The sequence below is a fragment of the Thunnus thynnus genome, chromosome 24 (genome assembly GCF_963924715.1).
Source record: "Thunnus thynnus chromosome 24, fThuThy2.1, whole genome shotgun sequence".
In the NCBI taxonomy this organism is placed as follows: domain Eukaryota; kingdom Metazoa; phylum Chordata; class Actinopteri; order Scombriformes; family Scombridae; genus Thunnus; species Thunnus thynnus.
In genome coordinates, this window is record NC_089540.1 from 11,931,850 (window position 1) to 11,953,373 (window position 21,524).

The 21,524-nt window shown below is 40.5% G+C and overlaps 2 protein-coding genes across 3 annotated transcripts in view; both read right to left on the reverse strand.

Moving 5' to 3' along the window:
- LOC137176745 (FERM, ARHGEF and pleckstrin domain-containing protein 1-like) overlaps positions 1–21,524 on the reverse strand; it is a 57,470-nt gene that overhangs the window by 9,052 nt on the left and 26,894 nt on the right. Inside the window, exons 3-15 of one of the 2 annotated variants that reach the window (XM_067582641.1) lie at positions 20,203–20,307; positions 18,672–18,714; positions 18,279–18,357; positions 15,064–15,161; positions 13,042–13,156; positions 11,432–11,579; positions 10,567–10,662; positions 10,289–10,455; positions 10,120–10,188; positions 9,879–9,954; positions 9,247–9,457; positions 2,679–2,887; positions 2,116–2,202 (exon numbers count right to left, since the gene is read on the reverse strand). In XM_067582641.1, coding sequence (XP_067438742.1) covers positions 2,116–2,202; positions 2,679–2,887; positions 9,247–9,457; positions 9,879–9,954; positions 10,120–10,188; positions 10,289–10,455; positions 10,567–10,662; positions 11,432–11,579; positions 13,042–13,156; positions 15,064–15,161; positions 18,279–18,357; positions 18,672–18,714; positions 20,203–20,307 — 1,503 coding nt within the window. Of the gene's footprint in view, positions 1–2,115; positions 2,206–2,678; positions 2,888–9,246; positions 9,458–9,878; positions 9,955–10,119; positions 10,189–10,288; positions 10,456–10,566; positions 10,663–11,431; positions 11,580–13,041; positions 13,157–15,063; positions 15,162–18,278; positions 18,358–18,671; positions 18,715–20,202; positions 20,308–21,524 lie in introns of both variants that reach the window. The other variant, XM_067582640.1, reaches the window with a different exon arrangement.
- On the reverse strand, positions 3,249–8,968 carry LOC137177447 (uncharacterized). The gene is made up of 2 exons (XM_067583787.1): positions 7,768–8,968; positions 3,249–3,333 (listed from the first exon to the last, which is right to left on the reverse strand). Exon 1 carries the CDS (start codon positions 8,966–8,968, stop codon positions 7,838–7,840), a length of 1,131 nt encoding a protein of 376 aa, XP_067439888.1. The 3' UTR covers positions 3,249–3,333; positions 7,768–7,837.

A 21,524-nucleotide genomic window follows, 5' to 3' on the forward strand; every position in this document is an offset into this window, starting at 1 on the left:
GTGAGTTCTTGTCTGGGTGCAGCTCTCAAAGCGAGCAATCAAAACATTCAGAAAGGTCCAAATAAAAGTTTACATTTGGAGGATACTTATGACTGTCTCAAAAGAGCCGTGTCAAAGGAAGTAATGTGGATGAAGCTCTACTGTGAAGCAATGAATGTGGTTTAGGTTAAAGCTCAAACAATTAATCCCTTCATGTATTACTCAATTGACAGGAAATTAATCAGCAACTATTTATGATGTCTAGCAGAAAAGTTCCAGCCTCTCATATGAGGACTTGTTGCTTTTCTTTGTCTTATGTAATAATAAACTGTATATTTTTGAGTTTTTGCACTGTTAGTCAGACAAAAACACTAAAAAATACACAATTTTCTGATATTTATAGACCAAATGATTAATCAATTAATCAAGAAAATAATCAGCTGAATAATCTATAATGAAAAAAATTAGTTACAGCCCCATCTAAGACTTGTATAATAAAATATTTTATACTTTAAACAACAAAACAACACACTGTATTTAAGCTTTTGTACATACTACACATCCAAATCTCTCAAAACAGCGACTGAGTGATTCCAGGGGACATATATGTGGAAACATGTGAGCAGATAAAACACACAATATACTGTGATGATCCCAACAGACAGACGGAGGTCAGAGGTCAAAACGAGTGACTTGACTTGAAAGCGCAATCACATTTGTCTGCACCAAGGATAACCGTCAGCCAGCTTACAAACACACCGTGATCCTCATGGCCCCGAGCGACTACACCACAACCCCTGACACCGAGGTGTTGAATTCCTCTACAGAGTAAATCACTCACGATTATGACAGCTAGTGCAGAAAGGAGGCCGGCCAGCTGTTTCACAGAGGGACTCGGTGAGAAAGGGTGACGGGGAGGGAAAGAGAGAGGGAGGGAGGGAGGGAGGGAGGGGTGTGGGATCTCAGGCCTCAGCGGTGCCAGCCAAAGAAAATATTTAAGAGGTTTTAAAAAAGCGCCAGCACACGCCTTCCTCCCACATCAAAGAGGGTGGAAACTACTGTTGAGAAGAAAACAGCTGAGAGGGAGAAAAAGACAAGAAGAGAGGGGAAATATAATTTCATTTTCCAGTCCACAGCGAGGACAGAGGTCAAGGTGATGGGGGTCTTACTGCCACACAGGGCTTGAACCTGTGTTTTCCCCATTGGTGGTCTCCATTCAGGCTTTTGCTGCTGATTTTCCCCTTTTTTTGTTGGTAACAGACAGACAGTAAAGTGGAATCATGTAAAAAGCAAAGTCTGACCCACATTAAGCTGCTCTTTTATCCCAGGATTTAGGATCCAGCGTTTTACAGCAAGAAAGAACAAACAAGACACAAGTTTTATGGCCTGAATGAAGATCATTTAGCACTTTTGTGTCGCTCTCTTCTTAAAAACAAAAAGGATGAAAGTAATTTAAAAAACACTCGCACAAGTCACTTCAATATGTTCACTTGGCAGCCATATTTTCATCTGTCATCTGTCCTGCAACTCTCAGATGTTGAGCCTCAGTCTTTCGCCGAAGGCCAAACTAAATGGACATGAAAGCCCATTTTCGGGATGAGAATAAAAAAGTCAAAATACTGAAACCTCAGTTTAATATTAATGTCACATTACAACAAAGACAACAACCAACTTTAGTTCGTTTATAAAGACCAAAATGACCTCACTTTCCCGACATTCAGGTTGTAAAAACACCAAATTCACATCTGGATCCCAACAGTTAGGCTTCTCTGACTCACTGTCCCAACACATAAGCTTTAAAACGACCAACTTCGGTTCACTGTCCCCATCTGACTTTGAAATAACCAGCCTTGACTCAAGACTAAAGCTTTAAAAGAGACCAAACTTGGCTCACAGTCCTGCATGCGCGCTATGCACGACTGTATACTTTAGGGAATGTGTTTACAGTTGGCCAGACGAGCTCCTGGTCAGATGGCTTTTACAAAGATTTTTCTGTCAGCCGCACGAGAACGGCCTCACGCTTAGCGGGGACATGAAAACAGATGAGGCAGAAACAGATAAGTAGATGGTGTGTGTGTGTGGGGAGGGGGAGATGTAGAAACTATAGAAATGTTATGTTAGAAATGTCCTCCTTACCTCTGTGATGACCTGCAGGTCTTTGAGGTAGGTCCGCTCCGTGGTCAACAGTTCCTTGGCTATGAAGTAAGCCTTGTCTGTAGGAAACTTCTGGACACAAACAGAAAGAAAGTTCGATCCATCTCTCCATCCATCAATCCACTGATACATTTCTGTTTTTTCTACAGAAAACAGCTTCACACATGTTGGATGCATTTTTTCATTATTTAATCAACACATAAATCATAAGAAATTGGCACTGTTTACTTTTTGCCACCAACCCTCATTTACTTTTTGAGGCAGCAGGAAATCTGCTGTATTGCTTTATGGCACAGAATGGGAAGACGGGATTATTATTCCATCATGTACGGCACTAAGAGGCTTTCAGAAGCAGATAGTGAAAGTACAGAAAGGCGGATTTCTCACTTTCAACTTGTTCTTTTCATTCTGTTTAGCCCAGAAAAAGACTGGAAAATCTAGTCCTGGTTTTCCCATATATCATCCAATTTATTTACCGTAAATATAGTAGAAATGTGTGTGACTTGGTTGAGGAAATTCTGTTATTTCCCTGTCTGCGTGCCCACCTTCCTCCTCGCCTCGTCTTCATCCTCGTTGCGGACATATCCTGCGTCAGTGAGCAGTGGGCTGGTGAGCGGCGATAGCTGCCGTCCCTCAGGACTCTGACCCGGACCCAGGACAGCGGTGACGCCCATCCCCTGTCCATTTACCGAGCCGTTACCGTTAACGACCACGCTGGGACTTCCCAGCGGAGAGTCCTCTGAACCAGGGCTTCCTGTGGGGAGGAGAGGAAAACCGAGAAAAATGGAAAGGGGAGGGAGACGGGGGACAGGAATAGAACAAAGAGTGAGATAAGGGAGATGATAGGAGAGGATAAGTGTTAAAACAGATTGAGCTACTTGCATGAAATTCACTGCCAACTTGTTTTCCTTATCATTTAATTCTTGCAGTGACATTTTCACTCTTTCACACTTTTCAGTGGTGGAAAAGGTTTCTACATTCACCCCCTTACATATTTTCAGCATTTAGAAGCTGAAGATATGAACATACCCCATTAATATTTCCTCTATACGTAACCAACCTGTATGGCAATGAATTTCAGGGTTAGACAACCCGACAAAATCAATCTGTGTCATGTTCCGGCAGCTTGGCACATGACAAAAATACCAGGATCCCTTGAGTCTGAATCAGGCTACTCTATTTCTCTATTTGGATCGTCATCTGAAAAGGTTCAAAAGCCAAAGTGAAAGGGAATAAATTTGAAGAAGAAAATGAAAAGTAGACGGTTAGTGACAAGTTACGAATTATACAAGTTAGTTTACTTGCAAGACTTTTAATAAAAGGGCATATCTGTGAATTATAAGGGCAGGTAAAAGACAAAGTTGCAATAAATACGGTTATGAGGACGTCTATACTCTTCGTAACTCCATGTGACCTAGTTTTACTTTTATTTAACAGAAAAATGATGTGACCACATATGCTTTTTTAGTTCCCTTACAATGCACTACAGATATGATCTCTTATCCAGTGTTAGCTGCCTAAAATCACCTGTTTTTTTAATAGGAGTCTGGCATGATTGCAGTTGAAATAACTTACATCTAAGTCTGGCAGGTTTTTGAGAAAATACCAAGATCTGGACAGAAGAATAAAGACTATTTTTCACTACAGCTAGAGTCACTACAGAGGTTAACTACATGGTCAAATACTAAGTTGTGACTTCATACTTGCCCAGGTGCAAAGTTTCCAAACTGGATCATGGGTAAAACCATGGCAACCACTGAGTGCAGATCTGTGACGGGTGCTATAAAAAGAACTTACCACCATACAGAAAAAAAAAAAAAACTACTACAACGATAAACACAGGTGACAAGACAAGCTAACACATGCTTGAAAACATGACAAACAGACAAACGGATCAAACCGTGCGCGTCGGGCGGAGCACGAAACGAACAGCCTCTACTCTACAGTCTAACTACTACAATACAAGACACAGGGAGGGGTCACAGGTCAAGCAGGATGAGGGTATGCGGGTGGGTGAAGGTGTGTGAGGGGTGGGGGCAGAGGGTTGCTGGACACTGTGTCCGTCTACAGAAAAATTCTGGAGTCCCTTTTTCTTCGAACGTACAAGGTCGTTTTTTTTTATTGACACTAGTGCACACAATCAGTTACAGTGTTAAAAAGAGAAAATGAAGGGTAAAGAAAAAGAGCAAAACCTCAGAGAAGTCACAAGAATAAAAATCCAGTAGATGTTTTGAGGATGAAGAAAAAAAAAAAAAAAAAAAAGGACAGGTGTGCAGAAATACAAAGTGTTAACAAGAGTGACAAAGAAAACCAGTGAGTCAGTGCGTCTTTAGGCCATATATTCAGTATGCGTCATTTCAATTCTGTCTTTTGTAAAGGAATATAAAGACTTTCTGAGCTAGCTAGATCGGCAGCTGTTTGACCTTTGCATGCTGAGTATTTATTGTGATTTTACGCACTGTGCACTCGACACACACTTCTTGCGACAGCCATGGCATGCATGAGAAATCAAATAAACGCAATGCATGCAAAAGTCAATCTGCCACCTCAATCCTCAAATCGCAAAATGAAGACGAAATGGCAAAAAGCCAGTTTATTCCTTTAAAAGAAGAAGTCAGTACCAAGTGTGTTATGTAAACAGAAAGAGAAGCACAGATGTGATGCCAAAACGCCAGCTTACACCTTTTTTAACAGTCAGACTTACTGTAAGCAGCCTGATATCAGTCAAATAAGATCATCACAGTGTGAACATCGCAGAAGAATCTACAATCATTTTTTTTTGAGTAAATCTAGCAAATTTGGCTCTGATTTAATTAACTCCATAAACATACAAATTACAATATGAGTACAAAATCACAATCTATCAGTCTGATACTGTATGTACAGTACATTAAAAATCACAAAAACGCCTCAATGGAAGTGACTTGCTGCAAGTGCTATTCGGTGACAGGCAGTGGAAGGAAACACAAGGTGGACTCAGCTTCAGTATTCGTGTGTGCGTGTGTGCGCGTGTGTGTGTGTGCATGTGTGTCCATCTTCTGACAATCCTCTGACTTTTCTCAGAAAATAAAATGCTGTGACTCTCAAAAATCTTTTTTTTTTTTGTTTGTTTGTTTTTCCACTTACATTATGCGTTAAGCTTAACTTTACTTGTGTCTGTCTACCTTCGCCTTCTCACTCGCCGTTTTAAAAAGAGCACTGGAGCTGAGTCAACGTTGTTTCATCCTTGTGTACAGTGAGGAAACCTAGGGCAAAACACACCAATGGCGTCTAAATATTTGAAAAGACAGGGTGCGGTTAATTAATCATGAGGGTGGAATATCAAAAAAGGCATGAAAGCTGTAATCTCCCACAAGTTAAGAGATGTGAGTGTATGAAAAACAAAAAAAAAGTACATTTCTAGAGTTGTTTAGTTTGCGTAATAGTGCACCCGATGCTTCTCAAACATTTGGAACCATTTTGAGCCCCATGACAGAAACACAGAGTGACAAAGTGAGCAAAAACAGCGCAGAATGACAGAAAAGCAGGGGCTTTGCTTGCCTGGTTGACATGCATTCAGAAAAAAAGAAAGGGAAATTGTGAGAAAACAGTGTTGAGGCGCATTTTTTCCCCCCCCTTTCCTCCCAGCTAACAGAAAACATGCTTAAAAACAGCACATTTACAAAGCATGAAGCATGAACATTTGTTTCAAGAAGAAGCTCTGAGCAAAGAAAAGGATGTTTGGCTTCAGAAAGCGACAACGTTTGATAAGATACAGATGATTTAGTCCAAGTTAAGTCACCTTGTAGATTCCTGATACAGTTTTCTGAAATTAGTGCTGATTCTAGCACGTGTGCTAAGTGTAATTTAATAAATTCGAACTGCTTGTAAATACTGTACCAAAAAAAGTCATGTGAGCACACAGCCAGCAAATGACAGTGACGGGGATGGACGGCCAGCACACCTTCGAAAACTAGAATGATACCATAACAGAGGAGAAAATCGCATCCAAATAAAGACAACAGCGAGTTAACTTTTTGTGTGTGGTTGTAGTGCAAGCCAAGCAAAGCAAACAGCTATGGATGGTCACAAGTTTACGATGATTGGCATGTTTGATTGTTGCCCATAGTGTGTGGAAATGCGTGTACAACTGGAAAAGAATGAAAAATAGAAAGAAATTAAGTCTGAAAAAGCCCAGCTTCAGTTACTATGTAATATTATCAAAAATACGGATATAAATGGTCCTGTTCGTTTTACACCGATACAAATCTATGCAAATTGTTGGGACACTGTCCTCCCTAATGATGAATATAAAAAAGATTTACTACAAAAAGTCTCTACCACAAACAAATTACAGTGCAAGTTGCCCCCACGAGACAAGAAACCAAATGAAAGTATGAAAAAGTGCTCCGAAGAAAAGGACGTCAGCTAACTGGCCGGTAGCTTTAGCACTCCTCCTCCTTCTCCTCCTCCTCCTCCAACAACAGATCCAAATAGCTTACACATTAAAACACATTTTTCCTACCGAGTCAAGTGTATTATTCTAAGTACAATCCATTTGCTACCAAGAACATTACTGTACAATTCAAGGGAAATATCTCCCAAGTCAACGATCCACAAACTGTATATCACATCTGACATAAACAACGTTCCTCTTTAAACCTCCGTGACTTCCCACTGAAATCCCTTAATTATCTATTATCTTAAAGCCCTTCTATTGCACAAGACAACAGTCAAATAATTAGAAAAGTTCGATTTAGAGAAAATGCTACATTAGGAAACATGATTACTACAAACATACTGTCGTCATATTAGCATATAGTGACACAGGAAGGCAGCAGATCCTCAGCTCAACAGCTTTCAGTCACATTTCACCTTCAGTCAACGCCACTGAAAAAAATCAATCGATCTCTCTTTGCTTCAACACATCAGCAAGAACAACAAAAGGTTTTTTTTCTCATTTACAAAACAGTCAGCATAATCCTAATTCCTCCTAAATAGAATAGATTGAATAATATCAATGCTATCAAGTGTTTCTCTTGATAGAAAATGAGGAAGAATTGTAGAAATATTCTTCCTAACAAAATCTACAATTTCCTAACTTCCCTACACAAACTGTATTATTCATCTGCACATACACATCTACACTGAATATACAGTTTTATGTTTAAGTTATGGCACATTGTAATCCTTAAAACAGTACCTATGCTGATTCTTTTAACTTTTTTTTTTTTTTTTTTTTTACAGAGAGCTGGCAGAATTGCACCCAAGCTTTTCGAATTGATTCTCCCTTTGACAAACAGCCAGCCAAAACTTATACTATGAGTAAAGTTAGACTTAAGTCAGCAGTTTGTGAAGAGATTTGCATACTAAATACAAAAGATCATGGGGCTTAGATACAAAATGTAATTATAAGCCTCTGTGGCATGGAAAAGTAGGTTAATTAGCCCACGAAATTTGTCAAAAATGTAAATTCCCATACTTCTAAAATATGTTAGAACCTTAAAATGTGTGTTTGGATATATAAGGTTCTCTATTTTAATCATCAGCTATTAAAGATCTTCATTTTTATAGCTATGTGATACATTTTAGACAATAAGAAGATAAAACCAGCTTCCATTTATAATATACTAGATATGTTGTTACAATTCTTACATTATATTTATGGTGCATCGTAACGCCTAAAGTGACGCTCAGCTACTCATCATCACGGATCTTTTCCTCCTCAGCAGCTGAAAACACGACCACCTATGTCTTCCTCAGTGAAGCGATAACACCCTTCCTCCTCCTCGACCTCACCATTGTCCCCCTCCTCCAGCTGCAGACTCCCGAAGGAGAACTTGCTGCGGGGCATCGGGGACGAGTTTACGCCGTTCGAGTGAACCGAATTCATGGAGCTGACTGCGGCGGGGTTGCCGTACATTAACGGCTGGCTGTACGCACTGCTCCCGGTGTCCGACTCTGTGTCACTGGTGTCAGTGCCACTGCTGGTGGAGCCGTCAATCATTTGGACCGGCTGGTTTAGATTGTTGTGGTTATGAGCTGGACTATTACCGGGCTTTCCATGACGGCCAAACAGCCGCTGCACTGTATTGGACCGCGCCTGACCTGGAACTATGAGGTTCCCTGCATGGTTGCCGTTAGTTATGATCATTCTTCGCTCCATCGGGGCAGAACAAGGGGCTTGGGCGTTCAACCCGGAGCGACGTGGGTCGTGGTGGTGGACGGGGGTGGATGTTAGCTGGCTGAGAATGAACGGATCAGTATCGGAGCGATTGCGCATGTTGTTGTTGTTGTACGGTTTGGCGAAATGTGGTGGTGTGCGGTTTGAGGTGATTGGGGAGTAGCTGCCGTAGTGGTTTAGCGGTGTTGGGTGGGATGACGGCGGGACAGTGGGAGTCTCCACAGGCATCACCCCTGGACGTTTACTGAAATAATGCCCGCCATCATCCCAGCGTGGGGTCGAGCGAGGCTGACCGTGACCGTTCGTCATCTCGGCGTGACTGAGCGAGTTTGTCCGGTGGTGGAAGCTGCTGATCACCGGGCTTGAGCACTGACTGCGCGTCCCGGTTCCTAACGGTCGCCCTACCGCCACACCTCGCTTGTCTCGGCCCTGAAAGATTTCATCCAGCAGCGTGCTGTGGAGCGGCAGGCGGCCTTGATAAGAACCTCCATTTGATAAAATTTCATCATCTGTCAGCTCGTGACTCACACTGAACTTGTTTGATACTGGAGACTGATCTACTGTGTTTCTGTTACCCAGCATACCTTGCTGCTGCTGCAGCCCCATCATGCCTTGCTGCTGCTGCTGCAGCCCCATCATACCCTGCTGCTGCTGCTGCTGCTGCAGCCCCATCATACCCTGCTGTTGATGCTGTTGCATCAGCCCCTGGTGATTAGTGTGGTAGAACCCATTTACAACCCCGAACAGACTCCCAGGCTGCCCCCCATTGCGACCAATACTACCCACATGCTTATTGTATGCACAAGGCTCATCCTCATTGCTGTCATTTGCGTGGCTGTAGCCCCTTGTAACCCTGTTGTTCTTTGTCACATCACATTCACTGTCTATATCGCTGCAGTCTATGTAAGGAATAGAGGAGCTGCTGCCTTTGTTTGCCCTGCAGGATGGACCTGGGTTGAGGAACTGCTGGTCCGGCGCTGATCCGGTGCCGTGGTGGTTCTGTCGGGACTGAATTGGGTCTGAGACGGGAGCCGCCTGTATATCGTGGAAACCGTTGGTGGGGGATATGGCTGCTGCCAGCTCCTCTGAACCATTAGATTCAGCTTGATGGCCCAGTCTGGCTGAGTCAGGCTGGTCTGCTAATGGGACAGACGTGGCACTCTGCAAAATGAGGGAAAAGACAGAACAGAGAGAGAAAAGGGAGTGACGGGTTAAAGCAGAGAAAAGGAGAGAGCTGAGGAAAAGCTTTTTAAGCTCTTATTTCACTGGGCTTTTTACACTGAGTTACTGACTTTGAATAAATTGGTATTTACGGGAACTGCCTGAGGGACTAGCGAGCAGAGAGAAAGCACACATTCACACACTCTCACTCCCTGGAGCCGCTCGGGACAAAAACTGGTCTGTACTTTTGGCCACATTGCAGCTCCAGATTGAAAAAGAAAGATAAAGAGAAGTAATAAAAATAGAGTCCATAAATCTGTGCAGCCTTTACTAGGAAAATAAAGGCGATGTAAACAAATATAAAAACAAGAACTGTAGGTATGGTATAATAATTGTCTGTTGGTGTTAAAGTATGTATTACCTCTTTTGGCACTTGCGATCTGAAGGAAGACGACTGAGGGGTCATGCTGCTACTGGACAGGATCTTACTGTGCTTTCTGAAATGAGGAGAGGGGACAGATGAGGTCAAACCATGTGCAACAAATCAGCAAACAGAGAAATTAGATTATTGCTTCATGTTCTTGCTAGGTCGGGTCTGTCTCATGCAATGATTTGTGTTTCAGAGAAACGGCACTCAAAAAGGAGCTTTACAAATCACTCACCTTTCAAATGGAACCTTCTTCACCTCTGAATCTTTCACATAATCAATGATTTGCTTCTGAGTTCGACCACTGCAAGTACAAGACACAAAGAGAGGAAAGCAAATGATGAAAAACAAACAAAAGACACATGCAAATGTAGTAGCTTCCTGTCCTCTTTTTCGGCTTTTACCTGAAGCGGAATGAGGATCCTCGGGTGAAGAGGATGGGCTTGGGCTTGGGTTTGGGCTCCTCGAAGAGCCTGAAGAAGGCGTGATACTCTACGCAGATCTTCCAGAAGATCTTACAGCAATCCCTGCTGGCCATGGCAAACTCCAGCGTGTCGTGATGGGCGTTTTGCTGAAAAATGCAGAGGCAGATATGACAGATATTTAAATAAGTGGATACATATAGAAAAAAGGAATAAAACTACAAGGAAAAAGAAGCAAGAAATGAGAGAAAGTAACTTACAGAAGGGTCTGCTCTCAGCTTGATTAGGAATCTTTTGCGTTTGAAGCTGAGCTTGCGAATTTTGGACCAGTTGAATGCGTTAATTTTTGTGTATCCCTGAATAAAGAAGAAGAGATTACTGGTTAATATTAATGAAAACTACAACAAAAAAGATAAACTTTGACATCTTCCAAGAAAACAACAATATAGACTTTATGCTCCAAAATGAATATCAAGACACCCAGTACAGTATATATGAGCTGTGGCACATTAAAATTAAGCTAAGCACAAGCACATCCAACCCTTAAGTACATTCTTCTCTGCAAGCTGAGGGAAGCTGGGTGGAGGCTCACCACAAAATCTCATGAACTAATTAAGCAACTTGTCGTATCAGCTGAATTTTCAAGATCGCAGCACTCTTTGAAAACTTCAGGATGAAGAAATTGCGCAGTCAGGACTTAATTGGAGTCAGCCTGATCAAAAGAGGATGCATCTTTTCTTTTGTTACAAACATAAGTGAGATGAGTTTCAAACAAGGCATGGCCTTCATTAAACCATAAAATGCTGACCGACACTTTGCTAAGCAGACTGTATTTAAACTCGAACCTGCAGTTTAATAGCTTTGTGTGACTTTGTCTCAGATCATGTGTCTGTATTCACTCAAACTACAAGAATCGGATGCCAAACATGGATTGGAGCTGATTAAGTTAAGATTGATAACTCAAAAACTGGAGCCAAACAAGAATAGCCTATGAACCACAAAACAGATCTCTACAAAATATTATTTTTTCCTCTTTTCCAGAAGACATTAAAGACATTTAAGAAATTTACAGCTCATACCAGTCTGTTCAAACAGAGATTTGCAGCCAGTTATTAACGGTTTTACCTGGAAAACCAGCACCCCAGTGTGTGCCACAGACAGGCTGAGTTTAGTGCCCTCGCGGTCCTTGGCCGGGTGGAGACGAACGCCGTACATCTCCAGCCGCCGGGCTATTTCCAGCAATTGGTAGTCTGATTCTGCTGGGGTCTGTCCGCTGCAGAGGAGATCAGCCCATCAATTATCCATCAATCAACAAACAAATCAATCAGCAGCCTGTCATCTAACTCATTGTCAAGCAGAAGCGAGAAAAAAATAGTTTATTCTCTCTTTGTTCAGCAACAATACTCTCTCATAGCAGGGGTGGGTGTCTGTTACCATGGCAACAACCATGGGGATATTTTAGTGTACTTTCCTTTCAGTATCCTTAAATAAGCTGTCATGTGTTATTGTTTGCATGTGCCAGATGTTAGCCCATTCCAGTTGGTTTTAGCATATTAAGTCATGAATTTACTGTCTCTAAATACACTGCAGGATCAGGATCAGAGATGCCCACAGAGGGCGAAAAAAAAAACAATCTGCCACAAAAGAAGTTTGTTTCCTCACAAATCTGAAAATAGCTTCCTGTTTCCTGTATGAGCTGCTGAATTAGCCACTTCCTTCCTGTGTTGGCTGAGGGGGGGGGGGGGGGGGGGGCAGGGTTTGAGGGATTAGAGGTATGAGGTGGGTGGAGAAGGAGCCTGCAGTGTGACCGTGACAAATAACCAACATGTCAGTGGTTTGGTTTCCAGCTCTTAACTGTGGTTAAACAAAAGGTTTTAAGGGGAATTTACATCTACATACAAAGCATTTGTCATGTATTTGCAAACAGCGGTGGGGGAAACACAGCTAGAATGCAAATGAGAGCAGTGCTGTGTGTTTTATATATATGTGTGTGTGTGTGTGTGGTGTTGGGGGGGTACAGGGGGCATATAGCGAGTGCCAAGTGGTATGTTTGCAGATAGCCACCTCTGTGGGGAAGAGATTAGAAGTGTGTGTGTGTGTGCGCAGTTGTGGTTAAAGAGATAAATATCTTTGCAGGAGAGAGGCTAATTGGTGTGGTGTAATTGTGTAAAGGGTGTGTGTTTTTGTTAGTGTGAGTGCACATTTGAATAAACATCTGGTGTGAGACTGTGGAGGTACAATATATGTGCTCTGTGTTTACGTGAAACAACAATCTCTCTCCTGACACCTTATAGCTTAATGCCACCTAGAAACTGATCCCCAGTCAGACTAAAGCAGCTCAGTATTGTTTTCCAAGCAGGGATAATCTTGACCAGCTATTTCCAGGTAAACAGCGCTAGAGTGACCTACATTGTTAGTACAGTCTTGCTATTAATTTCTTATATTTAGAAGTACATGTTTTCCTTATGATGGAGATTCGGGCTGATGATCAGACAAAGCAAGACATCTGAAGGCATCATCATGGGCTTTAAGACATTATGATGGACGTTTTCTGACCTTTTATAGACAAAACAATTAATCCAGAAAATAACTGGTATAGTAATTGATTATGAAACTAATCGTTAGTTGCAGCCCTAATTTAATGTTTTAACCTGTACACATTTACAGATTCAACAATGTACTGAACACATGGCAGCTTTTGTCTCATTTTAAACCTTACACTCCCAATAACTCACACGTGCTTGCGGTGGCAGTCAGTGATCTTGTCCCTGATGGCGTCCTGGTCGGGCAGGTACTTATTGTGGAGGAGGTGCTGCCAGCTCTGGGTCTCATCGAAGTCTCCTATCTCGGCTGATGGGGGAGGAAAGGAGGGGTGGCAGAAGGGAGAGTATTGAATATTTATTTGGAGTGAAAATGAGGAGACGGGAGTGAGGTGAGTTGGGGAAATGGGTGAAAGAAAAAGAAAATATACATTCTTTAACTTTATTTTTCTTGTCTCTTTTCATTTCTACTCCTTTCTAATCTATTCTCCTGTAGATCAGATGAAGCGTGTGTCTCCATCTGTCCGATATCAGCAATAATAAACCCTCATACTGTATCACCTGCAGGTGCGCATGGTTACCACGGCAACCGAGTGATATTCTTTAGCATGCTGCGCCGTAGCCCACCGCTGTCTGCAAGACTCAGTCGAATCCATAAATTCTATCCTCCACATATGGTGCTGAATAATAACGGACACTGAGATGAACACAGATGCTCCCACACAGTGTTCACTTCATTCAATTGTGATGATGGTTTTAAATATGAGGGAATACTGGTGCTTTATGTATTAATGGTGCTATATACTGTCAGGATAATGGAATAAAGAAAAAGTGACAATGTAGAGAGTCCTTCAGCAGGATGAACAGGGATCATGGTCTCATGCTGGTGAGCATCTGCCCTGCTGGAGTGTGCAAGATGCTCAATCACATAAAAAAAAAATCCCCACCCATACAGATCCCCATTAGTATTAGTGTTTTTTTTAAATGTAATAAAATACAGCTTTGTATTGAATTGATGCTATATTTGTGGTTCAACCTAACTGGTTTAAACTTAATCTAGTGACATACTAGTCATAGCAAGTGCAGCCTGAATATACCCCCATAAGGAAAATCTGTTATGTGTTTATATAATCGGACAAGGAAAACATAACATTTCTGTTTAAATCTCTCATAAAATGATGGCTTTTTGTTATTCAGACATGACAGGACATTTATAGAAAGAGTCACATGCTTGCACTTTAATGCCATCTGGTTCACAAATTATACATATATTTATATAAGTTTAAAATACGAAATGTGCAATAACATGTATAAATATCATCCATTTCTGTTAGTTATATATTTAAGCAGGCTGTATATACTGTACATAACCACCACTTGTATGTATATAAAGTAACTTAATACCCATATTATGTATATTTTGTTGCTTCTATATCTATGTATCCATTTTTTCACCAACTTGTGTGTACATAATGATATGTTTTATTATCTTTGTTCAGCTTTGTTGTCCTTGCCTTGGCTTTATGCCTGTGTGTATTTTGCTGAATATTGTTTTGTGTGAGTACACTGAGAGCCACTAAAACCGGAGTCAAATTCCTTGTTTGCGTAAACATTCTTAGCCAATAAAGCTGATTCTGAATCAGTGAGAACAGCAGTGAGTTAAAAAGTAATAATAGAAGGGAGGAAAAGAGTGTTTGCTAATCAATTTTCTTATGTATTATAATAGAGAATTTTCATAAAGTCAGACTTTACCCAAACGTAGAATGACAAGACATTAAATTGGGACTATAGTTCAATTCCTACTTACTCACATGTTGTATGTAAAGCGTTTTGCTAGATTCATTTAGTCTTCCGTGCAGTTGGCATGAATGAAGCTGCAGCTGGTCTAGTTATTACTATTTTTAAATAAATTTTGTTCATTTTTGTCCTTTATAATGAGGGGAAAAGAATGTAAAATGGTCTCATTCACAGTTTATTATTTCATGGTTATTTTTGTTAATTCAGATGAGACTTCTGCCATGTTTAAAGTGTTAAGGAAATGTTACTACGTCCTAGTCAGATTGCCGTTGTGACTTTTACATAAAAGTGACTCAGGCGAGTATTCAGACATAAGACGTAACGAGGTACATGTCTGAAATGAAATGACATTTCTTATTTGATTCACAGCTCCTGCACATACTAATTGTACATGTGTGTACATGTGTGTCTTGCGCTTACACTGAATGATGTGGGAGACCATAAGAGCAGCGCTGGTGTCATTACAGATGAGACGACCACAGGCCAGGTCGCGTTTAATCTGCAGGGCGAACAGATACCTGGAGAAAGGAAAACAGAAAGAGACAGATTCAGAGATAAATGGAAGAGAGCGTGAGACAGAGCGGGAAAAAAAAGGAAGACAGAAAGCGAGAGGTTATTGGGCTAATGCACACTCTATAAACTCAAGAGCTTACAATGTTGGAAGCAATCCCATTATCATCAAAGTGTTGTCATTTATTAGACACACATTGCTGATACGACACATTTACTGACTTCAAACTGCTTTCTAATTGAGAAAACGCCCTCCGCAGTTGTTTTCTGTTAATTATTGTGCTACTTATAACGTGATCTGGACATTGTAAGTCATTGGTTCACACATATAAGCACCCAGCGTGCACATGTTGCTGGGTCATGACGCTGCATTTCAGTCTGGAAACAGCAGAGACAGCACCATAAAGTGAAGTGGTGTGTGTTGAAGACTTTAGTGCATTCAGACAGCTGACCTAAAAACCTACTATCAGCTCAAAAATGCACACTACAGCACATGTACACATGCTTGCACACATTTTCCAGACATTCTTTGTCTTATTATTTTTTAAAATTTTTATCTTATTTTTCCCACATGAGTGCTTTTTTTAAACACAGAGCTTGGCTGATTCACCAGTCTTCTACTCACTATATGAGGACAAACTGTGCAGGAGAGTGCATCCATGTGTGTGTATGTGATTAATGGTCCACAGCACCTTTTTTTTATGTGATAATTCAACCTTTTAATAGCTGCATGATTACCTCTAATAAAGTTAATGAGGCTTAGATGAGTTCCAGTATGATTTTATTTTAGCCTGGAGTGAAAGAATACCTGGCAATTTGAAGTTTAGAGTGAAATACATCAGGCCAATTCAAATTCTTAAAAGATACTCCGCTATGGAGAATGCAACCTTGCTATGTTCACAGCTTAGAGTGATAAAGAAAGGAAAGAAAGCAGCAAAATAGAGTCCAAAATGTCTATAGTTTTATTTTTGGAGTACCCTAGAGTAGCTTTGCATGATTCACAGCTCAAAAATCTCCTTATTTATCTTATACTGGCCCTTTATGCAGCCTCTCAGTTCAGCCTCTGTCTCTTAACAGGCAGTCTTTGCTCCTGTCTCTTTAAGGCCCCCCTCGTGATGATCCCACTCTGTTTTGATTGGCCAGTTTTCCGGGAGCTGCTGAGGGGCAGCCATATCAGAGTTGTGTTAAGTTACTGCTGATGCAAACCCAACATTTCCTGCTTTACTGCTTCATATTAAAAGCTTTTAAATGACTAAATAATGGGAGACTTTTATTGCGAAGAATTTACAGGAAATTAAAAATGTTCCTCACTGAATTAGCAGAGCTACGTTAGTAGCGCTAAGAACTGGTTGACACAACAACATATGGAGATATTTGGATCTTTGTTCAGCGGATCAGTTAGAAATAATGCAGGCAGGAATAGTACAAGCAGAAACAACCACAGTGATGACGATATTTGATGAAGAGCTGCAGACGACCAGCACACCTCCAACAGGTAAACTACCTATTATACTTTGCCATGCTGTGTAATGGAAAAACACTCATAGAGTGCCAGCTCGACTCGAGTCATGGCTCGCCATAACTACCCCTAGAGCAATGGAAAAATGCCATAATGTTAGCGGAGCGGCGCAGTGAACTGGCATGCTGTGCATAGAGCAGATGTTCATATAAAGAAATCCGTCATGAGCCAACGTCAGCTCGGGCTGAACGTAGAAAAAAAACATTGGAAACCGAGTGTTCAGAGCAGTCTGAAGATGATGACTTTTGCTCACAGGGATTACTTCTACATACATTTACCTCATTATTTGACACTTGGGCCACTTTTAACATGAACATTCGACATTATAATATTATATATATGGCTGAAAATAAGGAAAAGCATAAAAGATCCCCTTTAACCTCACTTCCAAAATACTGGAGAACCACTGATTGGCTAGTATCCCCCCATTTTTAATAGAAGGCTGATATGTTATTGATTTGGTCTGTATTGCCCATGAAAGGAAATATTGACAACAGTGAAACGCTGTGAAAGCCAAACAAAGGAAAAAAGGCTGTGTGCCCATTTCCTGTTTAACTCTGGAGTCAGCTGGCACTCTCAAAGATAATATGAGTTCAGTGGAATAAATAGCCAGATGAGAGGCTTCATAACGTCAGTGAATCGTCAGTAAAAAAAACATGTACAGCATTCTGAACTGGTGATGACGTTCTTTTGTGAAATTAAGTCCTTCTTCTATCTCATCACAGATGAGAGGCACGACGCTCGCTTCCTGTCTGGCTCTGGTTTCAAGTGAACCCAGCTGGACACTTCATGGGAGCATCATGGGAAAATGTGGAAGGTCAAATCATTCTTCATGTTTATGTTTTGGTTATGTGATGCAGATTGGTGCTGCACTGTAGCTGAAAGTACTACATGAGCTTGGGCTCAGGAATCAGCTCTGATAAGCTTTGTAAGACTAAACAAAACAAAACAAGAAGCCAGACAAGATGGTCACTGATAGTTTACAATTTCTGAACAAGACGCTGAAAAGATCTGAGGCAAAAAGGTGGGAATGTGAACGTTTATCCTATATAATCTCATCTTTCGACTCTATCAAGGCAAAAGAGATGCTTCCCCAGATACAGCTGGATGTCTGAGATTCCTGAAAGGTTAAAATATGTCTTCCAGAGTAAAAAAAATCAGTCTTTTTACAGTAAAACTGCTTGTTTCCAAAACTATGACTCAGAAGTGGTCAGAGCATTCACCTCCTTTCAGCTGGTTTTGAACACTTTTTTCATGAGCCTGGTTCCCAGATGACAAACTAAGAATTCTTGTTTGAGTCCAGAAACAGAAAAAAAACGTTTGACGTCATGACATGTGGAGATAAATGTGTTATAAATGGTATGTAGCTGACCATGGTCAACAAAAAAGTACAAAAAAGACATGCAAACATATTGTAATATCTCTGCTTTATGTTTTGAGTCAGCTGTCAACCATAAATAGCGCTTATAAATCCTCCAAGACCTACTTGAAGGTCTGAAAACACTCTAGCCAGACAGAAAAACCAATGGCAAAACAAAATGTCTTTTAATTAAAGAAGAAGTTGTTCTTCGGATAGGTGTGGTTTTTCTGTGTTGAGAAGACTTACTGAGTCAGCTCCTCCGTGAGCTGTGTGTGGTCAGGAGGGAAGAACTTCACCACAAAACGAAGGATGGTGTTTTTAGGCCCTGAAAGAGGGAGAGGAAGGGGCGCGGTTAAGGAGGAAGAGACAGAAAGAGAAAGTTAGAGAAACTGTAGAAGGCAGAGAAGAGGTACAGTAGAGAAAAATCCTTTCACCAACCCTGTTATGTATTCTCATATCATCTTATCTACATGGTGTAATGAGGCACAAGCAAACTGTAACTTTGCACTTCTCGCTCAGCAAAATGGTGTAATTGTACTCTTGATCATTCTGGTGAACTATTTTGTAAAAACTCTAAATTTAATGGCACAACAGATTTGAAAAATTAGAATTAAATAAATGAACATGAGAGTTACTTACGTCTGATCTGTTTCAGTGTCGGCTTCAGCAGATCCAGCCACACCTGAGAAGGACAGAGTACAACATAAACATCACTGCCTCAAAAGGACTGATGCTTGAGGATTTTCTCCTAAAACATAATTACTGTGGTACTTCTGTTAAGTGCTTCTTTAATAGATTAATAGCTACACTTTTGACAGTTTCGGCCAGTCTAAACTGTAGAATAACTGCACCAGCAACACTGATGCATCTGTTTTAATGTGTCAGAAATTATCACAATACAACCTCAATTTAAATAATTTTCACTTTAGCTGCGACTGCTTAAGCAAGGTCATTTTGTGCTTCTGCTCTTGGCTTACTTCAGCTCTCACCAACAGTAAGCGTGACAATGCTGACACTGCTGTTTCTATTAGTGCAAAACAACTTGAATATTTGATCAAATTACCACTGAAACCACCATTACGCTCGGAAAGCGCCTTATAAACCATAACGACAGGGTTATAACATTTTAAGCTTATAAAAATCACCTAATTTATTGGCTTATTTACCACACCAATATTATAAACTAGATAATAAACACTAGCTGAATGTATTTGCGTTTCTGTGTCTTCTTGTGTGCTAACAATGTTGTCATTATTTCTTCAGCATTGCATCATCTGTTCCACTTCAAAGCAACTGCTCTTATGCCCGAGGCACCAAAATGCACAGTAAGCATCTGTGTTCAAGTACATTCAAGTATTTGTTCGTGCATGTGTTGTTTTCCTTTATTTCTAGTGGTTTCCACGCACAGATAGAGATTCTACCAGCAGACGCTGGCTGCCAGAGCAGCAGTAGAGGCGATATTATCTGTTAGCTACAGACACGCCTCATGGCATGTACAGCAAGTGTGCAAACTATTACAAACAGCTGCCCTTTTATGAAATTGGTGGAACAAGTGAATCCAGGTGAAAACTGTGATCTCTTAGATGTAGATGAAAGATAAGTTTTACGCAGAGTCCCCTCACTTCCACACGGCCAGTCGCAACCTTTGAGTGCAAAATGTGCACCCATGTGATTCTAACTAGTGGGAAAGAAAGTGACCTCGCTTCAAGATGTTGGTAAATTGGAGGAGATCTTCCCAACCACGGAAAGGAAAATCCCCTACATGTACAAACATTTCAGACGCTAAAAGTAGATCAGTATAAGTCATGTGGTTTCAAACGAGACAGCAACAAACAAGAAGAGATTGAGTTCAAAGTTTCCCCTTGGCTTGTAAATAATTACTATTTATTATATGATTTTTGCACATGTGAACAAAATAACAGTACGACAGGAAAATTAGGCTTTATAGCTAAAGCTACTTTGAGAAATACTGTACTAAAAAGGGTAAAAGGGTGAAAATATGTCATGTTTGTTGTACTTGCCAGTCCAAGTTATTCATAGTGACAGTACTTAAGAAAATAACTGACATTTTAACTTTTGCCATAATCGTGCAGTCTTTATTCCCGTCTACTTTAAAATGTTAAAAATAACAAGTAGCAAACCAGAATCTATGGTAATTAATATAACTCACCGTCATCTTGCGCTGGTCCTGGTACTCCAGTCCAAAATAATCCCCCTCTACCAGGTTGAGATGAACACAAACCAGGTCGAACAGCACTTTGCCAGGAGAACGTTGCTGTAGGAGAAACACAGAGGTGGAAAAAAACAAATTAGATTATGTTAGACAGCACAGTGAGATGTTTAAGAGACATGTAGAAGGTGGGAAAAACACAAAAGAAGCCAAAAATCCTGACTTGTGGATGCCATTTTTTTCTAACGAGCCTCCCCATACTTAACAAGCAACTGACCTTTGACCCTAATGTGAGGTCTAGGCTTCAGGTTTGGGTCTAATGAATAGCTAGAGGCTGATGCTCAGCTGGTAGTGTTCAGAAAAAACCGCAATGGCCTAGGAAAGGTGTGTGTGTGTGTGTGTCAGCTACACTACACTAGCATCAGCTGTGGTCTCTGTAATGATGTAGCTATACCTGGTGCTGGCAGTGCAGGGTAATCATTGTTTTGTGTCCGTATACTGTATATCATTGTTTTCTCTGGATTCATTCAGCAGCGAAGAACATTACAAGCATCCTCTCCTCCAGAATTTGACTTTCCTTTGATTCGAGCAACAAGAGCGGGGCCAAAAAAAGACACAGACATGGAACCAAACCCAAAATTAGCCCAGGGTAATTTTCTCCTCGGCAGCTCAAGCAAACTGGTACCACCCTGCCAGTCTGCAGAGCTTTAGAGTTACAACATACTATTATACATTCAGTGAATCTGATGAGGCTCCAGTCAAGTTAATATGTAGTTATAATAGCAGGCATTCCTTCCTTTGACAGGCACATACAAGCAAAAAACCTTTACTTGCAGAAAAGACTTATTATTATATTCTCCCTAATAAAAGGTAAGTGCTGATGTGTGTCTGTGTTTCTATGTATTGTGCTGAAATATTTTAAGAAAAAATTAAAACTCAACCTCATTGTAAAGAAATGTTATTTAATAAATGTTCTTTAATTGACTGGCGCCACATGAAAAGTGACGTTATGAAATAAAATGTGACTTGAACAAAAATGTAATTGGGGAGAAAATACCATTATAGAATAAAAACAGAAAATAAATGAAAAAATAAAATTTGAGTTTCATTGGAGTTCATTTTTATTAGATCAGAGTTTTCTATAATCAAATAAAAATGAACTCTAATAAAACTCAGTTAATATGAAAATAAAAATTATTAAATGGCTTATTTATATATTTTACATAATTTATTAATGTGGTTATTTCTTTTATGTAGTTTTTATTGGTTTATATTGGGTTTTTTTTATATTGAACACTTTGGGACTCCATACTGCTAATGCT

What these genes read in the sequence shown, in the direction of transcription:
- LOC137177447 (XM_067583787.1), bottom strand. Translation starts at nt 8,968, where the DNA reads ATGGGGCTGCAGCAGCAGCAGCAGCAGCAGGGTATGATGGGGCTGCAG.